The 11030-nt window shown below is 31.5% G+C and overlaps 1 protein-coding gene across 1 annotated transcript; it reads right to left on the bottom strand.

Moving 5' to 3' along the window:
- Nucleotides 1–9438: 9438 nt before the first annotated feature.
- On the bottom strand, nucleotides 9439–11030 carry LOC130955309 (clavaminate synthase-like protein At3g21360). The gene is made up of 4 exons (XM_057882150.1): nucleotides 10849–11030; nucleotides 10411–10778; nucleotides 10079–10329; nucleotides 9439–9994 (listed from the first exon to the last, which is right to left on the bottom strand). Exons 2-4 carry the CDS (start codon nucleotides 10765–10767, stop codon nucleotides 9655–9657), a joined length of 948 nt encoding a protein of 315 aa, XP_057738133.1. The 5' UTR covers nucleotides 10768–10778; nucleotides 10849–11030; the 3' UTR covers nucleotides 9439–9654.

The raw sequence follows: 11030 nt of genomic DNA, 5'->3' as shown, positions 1-11030 counted from the left end.
CAGACGGAGATGAAGATCAAGGTGATGGCACTATGGCTCCAAATGTGACAGACGTGGCAAATGCGTTCGCAAATGAAGTGTTGTTTGAGGAGCCATCTTTCATGCGAATTTTGGATTTGGAAGCCATGCATGTTCTGGAGTTTCCGGAATATATGAGTGTAGGTACGTAATTGCCTATATTTATAAAAAGGATTAGAATTTTGTAATAATTTATCTTGATTGATGGACCAAATAGTTAAGTGAAATGTGAAAATATACTCAATTAGCATTTGTTTATCTGTTTATTTAGTTAAGTTTAAGATAATAATTTTTTTAGTTAGTTATTGATTTAGATAAATATAAATTAGTATTTATTAATCAGTATTTAATTATGTGTTTATGTTCTTATTTTGTTTAGACTGAGATAATAACCTGATGTAAAGTTTATTTATATCATAATTGATGCAGTGAGTATTGATTTACTTTTAGTTTCGGTTATTAAATATTCGTGTATTAAGTATTTTTCGTATGGCTGCTGTCGCGACAGAAATTTCTATTGTCGCAGATGGTAAATTTGCTGTTGGGATGGAATTCAGTTTCAGGGAAGCTTTTATTAAGGCGATGAAAGCGTATACCATCCGAAGAAGTGTAAACTACCAGGTGTATGAGTCGGAGCCGTTGACATTTTATGCTAAGTATACACAGTATAGGTCAGGGTGTGATTGGCTTATCAGGGTTAGCATGATCAGCAGGAAGTACTGTTGGTTTATAAGGAGGTATAATGGTAGTCACACCTATACGAGAGCCACCATTTCTCAGGATCATTCGAAGTTGGATTCGACCATAATTGCAGAAGTAATAAAGCCGTTGGTTGAGAACCCCTCGTTAAAGGTAAAATCAGTTATTGTAGAAGTATAATCAAAGTTCAACTACACCGTCAGTTATTGGAAAGTATGGTTGGCTAAGCAAAAAGCACTAGAAAAAATATTTGGAGGTTGGGAAGCATCGTACGAAGCGTTGCCTATATAGTTTGAGGCCATGTGTCATAAGGAGCCATCAGCTGTCGTCCATTTTGAGACTATACCTGCATATCAACGTGATGACTTGGTGAGTAATATTCGGGTATTGCATCGAGTCTTTTGGAGTTATTACCCTTGCATTAGAGCATTCAGACATTATAAGCCAGTTGTCTAGGTGGATGGGACTCACTTGTACGAAAAGTATAAAGGTTGTCTGTTAGTGGCAGTTTCACAGGATGACAACAATAATATCATCCCAATTGCATTTGTTATTGTGGAGGGAAAGACTTCTGATGCGTGACACTTTTTCCTTAGTAACCTGCGACAACATGTTGTCACTCGGGATGGTGTGGGACTGATATCCGACCGACACGAATTCATCAATGCAGTTGTGCCACGCAGTAATGGAGCTTGGTCACCTCTTAGAATTTTCCACATGTTTTGCATCAGGCATATAGAGTCGAATTTTCTGAGAAAATTCAAGGCACGTACCCGCAAAAACTTGTCGTCAATATAGGTAACGTTGAGTTATTCTAAGTTCGTTATTAACAGAGTTACCTTCAACAAGTGTTTGTCATCCCTTTTTTTGTTTGTTTTTTGTTATCGTGCAGGATATTCGAGGACGGTGCGCGAGTACGAAGTGCGTTACCAGCGTTTACGAGAACGGAACGAGACTTACACTAACTGGTTAGACCGAATTTCCCGCGAACAGTATACGTTGGCATTTGATGGTGGCTACTAATGAGATCACATGACGACAAACCTAGTGGAATGCATCAACTCAGTCTTGAAGAGTAAACGCAATCAGGAAACATCCAACTTGCATGCAAACCAACTTGCATAAGAAAACATTCAGGTTAATTGCTTCGACCGGCAGAATAAGATCTTTGAAGTACTTGAGATGCCAAGTGGACTGGAGTATGCCGTCGACCTCCGTCACCAACGATGTGACTGTGGTAAGTTCCAGGTGGACCGGATTTCTTGTCGACATGTGTTTGCATGTTGTGCAAATCAACGACTTGATTGGCAAGCATATGTGCATGATGTGTATAAAGAAATTATGCCTAGATCCATGCGATCCACAGCATAAGCAACCCACACAACCGAGTGAAAAATAAAGGAAACCCATGATTACAATCCACATAACAATAACAATAACAATAGCAATAATAATAAGATTAACACTAATACTAAACCCGAAACAAATACTTCTTTAATGGAAACACACCTGGCCTTCTTGAAGATCATCCAAGGCCTTCCTAAAGTGAGCAAGCATAAGATATCTATAGCGTCGGTCTCCACGCTCCCAATTAATATGACTTATTTCATTAACACAATTGGATTCTAAATAAGATAAGGGTAAATGTAAGATAATATTACCTGTTTGCAAGTGAAAAACTGTGGGGTTCCCTAGGAAGCGGCGTTAGATATGGCAGGTGGATCCCAACCCAGCCGAGCAGAAGTGTTAGTGGACCATCGATTTTCTTACGGTCAAAACGAGATTCCCTACATAACGTCCTGTAGAGGTGTGCTAGGCATGCTGATCCCCAACTGTACTGTCCAATACTGCCAAAATCACGAAGTAAAGGCAGAAACTTCCAGTGCACAGATGCCCCAGACTTGTCCCGAAACAAGATCATTCCGATCAACAACATAATGTGGCACTTCATGTACCTCTGTATACTGTTTGCATCAGTCAACTGTAAATTTTCTTTTAGATCCCAGAGTCACGTCAGTTTTATGCAACTTCTTCTACAGTCCAACTTACTCGGTACAACTCCAAATTGGTATAAACACTCTGCCTCAAAGGCTTTAAAACTTTCGATTAATGAATTTACCAGTGCTTTCTGACATTGAACTACCCGAATCTGAGACAAATGATAAAAACTAGTAAATCGTAAATACTCCTCCACCATATCATTGTACTGATCCGGAGGGACTGGATGATCACATGTCAACATCCTTAAACTCTACAAAAACATAATAAATTATTAGTCAACTCATTAACAATTACTAATTTACTACTAAAAGATAATAATTTTTTAACTAGAGCAACTAAAATATTAAACTCATGCTAAACTTTTTTGTTAATTACAAAATTTAGTAATTACCATGTACTAACTTATCAATTAATTAACTCTCATTATTAAAAAATTTGCATAACTAACTCAACAACACATATTAATGGAAAGTACACAACTATCATAGATTATTTTACTAAATTCAACTAAAACAAATAATTCTAACTTCTAAATTTAATTAATAATCCTAAAAATTATTTCTAACTAACTATTAATAAAAATAACTAATACATAATTCCAATTCTTATTAAACTAATAATGTTCTTAAGACTTCAACTATAATAACATATTTATTTCAACTAAAAGGCTAACAACAACCAAATTAATATTACCAAAAAAACAAATCCACTATATTTAAGTATATTTAACGAAATCAAATCGTCATCAATCAAAATTCACAACATTATTACAAGATCTAGATTAGTTGTTTATTTACGGTTACAAAAAAATGTTATAATATCTAAAATTATAATTTCTAAAATTAATTATAAAAGTTAATTAAATAATTATAATTTTTAAAATTATTACAAAAAATTATAACCATATATTATTTTTTTACTAATCTATTATAGTAGTTTATTTTAAATATGATCATTTATTCAAATATTCCCTAACTACATTTAAACAAATATATTTCTAACTATTATTTAAATATATATCCCTAAATTTTTATCAATAATGATAATCATTCTGTTTGTATTTTTAAATTCAATTTCTAACAACAATAATAATAATTAACTTCCTAGCAATAATAATTATAATTATAAAATATAAAAAAATTTACATAATTAAGATGGCTGAAATAATGCATAATATGAAGTTTAGGATGATCAACATCTCTAGATTTTTGTTTCTTTGGCATTTTGATTTTTCTTCCGGCATGCAGAACAAGAAGTAATGGAGAAAGAAAGAAGAGGAAGGAATGGACTCTTTGGTATGAAAGTGAAAGTGATATCGGATGGTGGGTGTGGGTTCACTATGGGGTTATGTTGGGATTAAGGGCACAGTTACGGAGAGCTACATTTGCGCGATACGTGACTGGAGCATCACAACTCAAACCGTTCATTTTGTCCCAAACAACTCGGACCGTTCAATAAGCAGGCATGAACTCGCATCGTTTGATTTCTTTTAATCTGACACCATACACATATTAAATACCCGTGTTCTCCACAACTATGTCCTACCCCATTATTACTTTCATATTAAAATTAAAAAGCGTGCATGTGTCCTAAATAAATAAACCCTATAATTAATTACTTTTACTAGAAGCCTCTTAAAAGTTAGAGCCGATCCTTCGGTTCTGATGATGACTAGTTGACCGATGAACTCATCAGGCTCTAGTTTAAGTCAAGGATTACCTAGATAAGTAAAGGTTTTGCTTTCTTAAACTTACAAATACTCCATTAGTCCATTATTAATCAGCCTATTTTTGTAAATATTAAAATGTTACAATTATTGGTCATGTCATGATAACCATTTTGATTGTGTCAATCGGATTAATATCATCTAATTTTTTATAAGTACTATATACGAATAAAATCAGCCCAAGATCCCAATATCTGCTTTTATCATGGCCTATTAGAAAAAGGGGTTTTAAAAAATTAAAAGGGCTAATTACATAAAAATTCAAAAATTTAATTAGAATCAATTTTTTAAAATTATATTTATCTTAAATATTAAATTTTAAATTTTAGATTATAATTTTTAAATTCTAAATTTTAAATATTCTAAAAATAAAAATGAATATTAACTAATTAAAAATTGATTCCTAGTCATTTTTCTTCAGTTAGTTCAAAATTCATAAACATATTATCTGAAGCATGCTAACACATTCCTGGAAAACAACTCACAATTGTATATACTTTTATAATCAATTTTAAAAGCCACAAGGACACAGCACTCTCCTTTTAAAGATAACTAACCTCAAAGCCTCACACTACTTACTAATAATCAAGTATGTTTATCTAATTACTACTCATCATTATCTGCTAGATTCCCAGATATATAAACTTTGTTAATTAGAATTATATATTAAATTTGTTCCCAGCCAACTCCAAATACGTATTCATCTTTGTAATATTTTATTAAGGATAAGATATAATTGCCTATATTTCCTATTCCTGGTGATTTTGGTCATTTATGAATCAAAATCCAGTGAGACTTAGATCAATCCCATGTTGATAATATAATATAATATATTTTCAAAAAATAATACAGTGCTCTCAAAATAACCTTTTGATTAAGAAAATATTGTATAAGTTATTTACAATATAATTCATTATCAGCAGTCCAAAAGAGATATTATGAAAAAGGGTACTGTCCAAATAATTATGTATACTTTTCTCTGTTAAATCTAGAGCAAAAATGATGGCTTCTTTATTTTTAGGCATTTGTAATACGAAAGAATAAATCCTTTTACGTCTTTGATTAGGATCGGAGGAGTACTTATGCTTGGAATGATTGCAAATATATGCATTATGCACCGCACTGATGCAATATATTTATGGTGCATAAAATTAAAAGCTAAAGTTATTCTCACTGAGAATTAGACAAAATTAATAAATGGGACAAGTTATGAGTGATTGATAAAGTTCACCCTTAAGATGAGTGAAAAAGCTTAGTATTAAGCGATTCTATATCAATTTAAGTAGTAAATATTATATTATTGAATAATTCTATAAAAAAAAACTAATTGTTGGATTCAAATTTTATATATTATAAAATGTTTTAAAAAATTTGATATTAATCCAAAATCATATGCTATATCTTTTATATTCTTAAAAGATAACATAATATATTTGTTTCTTTTTTTCGGGACAGGGAATATATTTGTTGGTAAAGACTCACGTGCAGTTGTCTTCATGTGAAGTTAATATTTAAAAATCGTTAGATAAAGATTTAATTAAATTTGTCAAATCATCTTACGATTCTTAAATATTAATTTCATATGTATGTGAGTTTTCACCATATTTGTTTACATAAATGGTCTTGAAGTGAAGTTCTTTTTTCACCATATTACGATTCTTTTTTTTTTTTTTTTGGTATTTCGATTCTTTTTTTTTTTTTAACGTGTTGGAACTTGTATTTTGGATTTTTGGTAAACCTAAGTATTCTACGAGTTTTTCTGGGTATGAGATTTTGTTCTTTTGGGCCTGAGTAGAAACTGATATCTAGCCCAAACGGAATGTAATGGGGCTCAGACCATTTTTTTCCCCCTTTACTAAGTGAAAGTGACGCCATGTTTAGCCCAAAAAATATTTGTGATTAGATGGCATTATTCACAGACAAAAAGAACCAAAATAAAATAAAATAAAATAAATTTTCATAATAGTTTCAGAATGTAATTTTGAGCATAGTTGATTAACAAGATGTTTGATTGTTTCGGGTGAAAAAAACAAAAGGAAATCATACAGTACACATTATTTATGTATTTTTTCTCAATTAACTTCAAGAGTGAAAATTGTATGATATGAATGATTTCAAAATATATCATTTCAAAAATATAAAATATCCAAACATGAATTAATTAATAATATATTAAAAAGGAATTATTAAAATATTCGTAATCTTATTAGTTAATTACATCATTGCAAAGAATAAAGACCCCATGTGGGGTTGCCCTCTAACTTCCAAGGCCACCGATGACTTGTCTCCCACAATGGAAGCCTCATTGTCACTTGTCAGTACTGTCCCTAAAAAAAAAAATATCAACGTTTTGGGGTTGGTAGTGTGGTCCAATTACTCTCTTTCTATAGAATTTTTAGTGAAACATGTTTATTCCCTATTTTTATTTCCTATCAAATATTTTTCTAAAATTTTTAATTACTATCAACAATTTTAACGAGTATATATGTTAACAATATTTGATTATTAATTATTAGGATTTCTATGGACGTACACCTTGTGCCACCATTGCCAACTGTATTGGCCTATATCATCATTTATAACCTTGACATAAGTACATAGCTTCTTTTATTTATGGTAAAGGTAAATTAAAGCTTCTGTAAAGGGTAAACGGTAAAAGTCACTTATTATTAGTTTAGTCTTTAGATTGCACTACTTACATTATCGGATTCCTTGTATTATTATTACTATTATTAATATTGTTTATATTCTCACTCAAATAATAAACTAGATCTAAATTAAGCTAAGAAATCTAAATTCTAAGAATTGGCCTTTTAAAAAAAGTGAATCAGCACATAAATACAAGTAATACTTATTTAAAGTAAGTAATTGGTTTTTTATATCTCTCATCCGCTTTCAGAAGAGAGATCCCAACAATTCTAAAATAAAGAGATAGTTATTTACCATCAGAAGTAGAACTACTTCAGCAGTGATTATTGGCTCGTCTCCTATAAATATTCTGACACACTCCGATATAGTTAAGTTTTAATATCCTAAAAGTCTACTTAATCCTTTGTTGATTTAGGCATCGCAATCTCTTGCAGGTACCACCCCCATTCTTCAAACACATATCTCGGAGAGTGGCTCTAGGCGAACACAAGTCGAAGCCACCTTCCTTCGCAGTTTGGGTATTTGGTCTAGTCCAATCTACTTATCTTCAAGTTAAGTACGTAACAATTATTAATACGGTTTAGAAAGACAATTGGTGTATTGTTGAGTTTGTACATCAACATTAAAAAAAAAGAATAGAAAAAGTCTAGGGGCCAACAGTTTTATTCAATTTTGGCCAGCATGTAACCATCAGAGGAATGTGAGCCATTGGATGAAATCTCACACCAATCTCATACCATCAAATCATTATTGATGGCTAGTTGATGTCTAACAATCACAAAATTGCTGGCCCCTAGCATTGCTCAAAAGAATAATTTAAATAAGGTAAATTCTATGGTGTAAAAATATTTTTTTTTACACATCAACGTGGTATGGATTTAAGAGTGACACCTATCTTTTGTTATTATTGATAGGTATTATTTTCATTTTATGAGAGTAATTTTAAAAATGTTTGTCATTTCATTTATGAATGACTGATTTCTGTATATGAAATTATTGTTGTATTATTCTCGGTTATGTAGAAGTGGTATTTTTAATTTAGTATAGATGTAATCACAAATAAGAGAGTCTTATTTGTATTTTAAAAATTAAAAAAAAAATAAAGTTCATCAATTGGAGGATTAAATTTGTGTAAGTTCACAAATAGGAGAATCGATTTTGTGTAAGTAGTTCATAAATCAGAGAGTCAGTTTTATATTTTAAAAATTTTTAAAAGTTAAAATTTACAAATTGAAAGATTAGATTTTTGTAAGTTCATAAATTATTTTTTTTAAATTAATTTATAATATTTTGATTTATAATATGAATGATAATTTATTTAAAATTACAAATATAACAACAAAGTTAAATTAAAAAAGATGAGGGAAAATAACTTAAAAAATAAAATTGGAGTCTGAAACATAACTAAAATTATTTGGTACGTATGAATATTTTTTAAAATGTTTAATATTTAAAATTATTTGATACGTATGAATATTTACTTATATTCCAGTTTTGCATATGAATATTTTCTCATTTTTTTTAATTTAACTTTGTTGTTATATTTATAATTTTAAATAAATTATTATTTTTACTATAAATCGAAATATTATAAATTAATTTTAGAAAATAAATAATTCATGGACTAAAAAATTTTTTTAATTGATTCATAAATCAAATGATAGATTTTTTTTAAAGGTATTCTCACAAAATAAAAATAACACTTGTTAATTTTTTATATAAAATGTAAAAAAATTTAGTATTACTGAAAAAATTTTTTAAAGATACTCTCACAAAATAAAAATAACACTTATTTATTTTTTTAATATTTATTGTTTGTAGTATTTAATATTATTTATGCATACTTAAATATTTAATAAAAACTAATTAATTTTATTAATAAAGTAAACACAATAAAATATATTTCTTTAATAGTAATTCATTACAGTCAAAAAATTATTGTTTATTTTTTGCCTAATTTTTTTGGCCTAATATAACAAAAATATATCTGTAATTAAAGTTTTATTAGTATTAATATTTAATTAAAAAAAAACAAAATCTAAACTTTTATGTATTTATCTTATCACATCTGAACAAAACAATTATAACAAAAGATAAATATCACTCCAAAATTTGTCACGTTAATTTTCTTATGTATAAAAAAAAATTATTTCTACACCATAAAATCCACCTTTAAATAAAGTGGTGTACTACTGTACTATATGAAATATTTTTAAGAATAAAAAATGTGCACTATATTGTAATAATCAATCTTGTACTATTGAAACAAAATGAAATGGTCCACTCATAGCCCCACTAATTAAAAAGTACAGACAGCAAAAAAAACTAATTAAAAGTATTTAAAATTAAAATTAATAGCAACAATCTTTATTTGATTAAATTTAAAAAACATTCGGTCTAGCTTCCAAAAAAATTAGAGGAAACACCAAGATCCAACGACAACTAGAGAATGGAACACCATGATACATAGCTTCATGGATTGAAGCACCCTTATTTCATAGGGAAACTGGATCTGCAATGCAAGTTTGATTTTGAGCAATAGATACCTACAAAATTAAGATCTATTTAACAAGTGCAGCAAGGACCCTGCGAGGGGTGTTGCATGCTCTACGGCCATGAAGGACAGCCAAATTGTCAATCAAGAGAATATCTCCTTTCTGCCAAGGAAGGTCAACAGATTCCTCCTCCAACATTCTGAGAGCATCTTTGGCCGCATCGAGCGGCAGCGCCTCCCCGTCCGCGAATATCACGGGCTTCTTAGGGTCATCCCAGCCCATGGAGTGGTTGAACCATATACTCTTTTGTCTGCTCTTCACATACTTCACTCCTGGCACTGGCCCTATGGTTTCCTTCACTATTCCATTTTCCAACCATTCCAACTTTATGTTCAGCTTAGCAGCCCTGAACCAATAAAAACATTAATTAACTAATATTTCTCTTTAATTACAGAGTAATACTCTAAATCACTATCTTCAGTTAACTGACCTTTCTTCAGCAACTTTCTTATCATTGGTGGCGAAGGTAGATTTCCAGCCACGGCCAATAGGGGTAGGATCGTCTTCTTCCTGAGTGTGCCTAGTGTAGAACAAGCCAAGCTTCTCTATGCGCTCAATGAACTCAGGGTGCTTCTCCTTCATTCTATCATACACCACGTGGCTCAATACTATTGGTGTTTCTCCTCCCTTCTCCGGCGCCACGTCACAGTAGAAAAACAACTTCCCGGGGTACTCAGGGTACTGTCCAACCACCATAATAAAAAACATTTAGACACCAAATACACGCTTATAAGATAAGACAAGAGAGGGAAGAGAGCGGACCAAGGCCATCTCGTGGTGGAAGTGGATGTTCTGCTCCGGTGGGGACTCATTGGCGGTGAACACACGGCCAATAACGTTGGTGCGGGGAGCGGCGCCACCGTGGTAGGGGAACTCCTCCCAGCCGAAGGCTTCTACGACGTCGTTGAAGTCAGAGGGGTTTTGGATCGGGAATCCTCTGAACACCACGGCACCTCTTTCCCGAATCAGAGAGTCCAGGTACTCTCTGTTGCCCTTAATAGACTCCGTAAGAGACACCGTCGTTGCTGCAGGAGGAGCCAAAACGGCCGGAAACCTAACTCCGTCGTAAACCTTCTGCTGTGGAACCTGGATCTCCACGAATGCCTCTGATGTCACCATCCTCGATTGATCTGAAATGGTTACTATTGAAGAGAAAATGATAAACTATATAATATATAACAAGACTTGGTGAGAACTCACAAATTAGAGCAATTGAATGATTTGGTTTATTGTGGTCTGGTGAGTGGAGTATATGAGGTTTAGTTTATTTATAGAAGAAAATATGGTTACTAAATTAAAAGAGGAGTAATATGAGACATGAGTAACAGTTTTACACTCTCATCTAGCTACCCATCACATTCACATGCATTTGGCAATTTGAC

This window comes from Arachis stenosperma, chromosome 10, assembly GCF_014773155.1.
Source record: "Arachis stenosperma cultivar V10309 chromosome 10, arast.V10309.gnm1.PFL2, whole genome shotgun sequence".
Taxonomy (NCBI): domain Eukaryota; kingdom Viridiplantae; phylum Streptophyta; class Magnoliopsida; order Fabales; family Fabaceae; genus Arachis; species Arachis stenosperma.
Note: the sequence above shows the minus strand (reverse complement) of the source record. Positions and strands in the feature narration are given on the sequence as shown.

Bases quoted from the DNA above. Each gene is read 5' to 3' on its own strand.
- LOC130955309 (XM_057882150.1), bottom strand. From the start codon at position 10,767: ATGGTGACATCAGAGGCATTCGTGGAGATCCAGGTTCCACAGCAGAAG. The intron at 10,330-10,410 runs GTCCGCTCTCTT...GTGGTTGGACAG, and splicing joins TCCACCACGAGATGGCCTTG to TACCCTGAGTACCCCGGGAA. The intron at 9,995-10,078 runs GTCAGTTAACTG...TTATTGGTTCAG, and splicing joins AAGAAAGTTGCTGAAGAAAG to GGCTGCTAAGCTGAACATAA.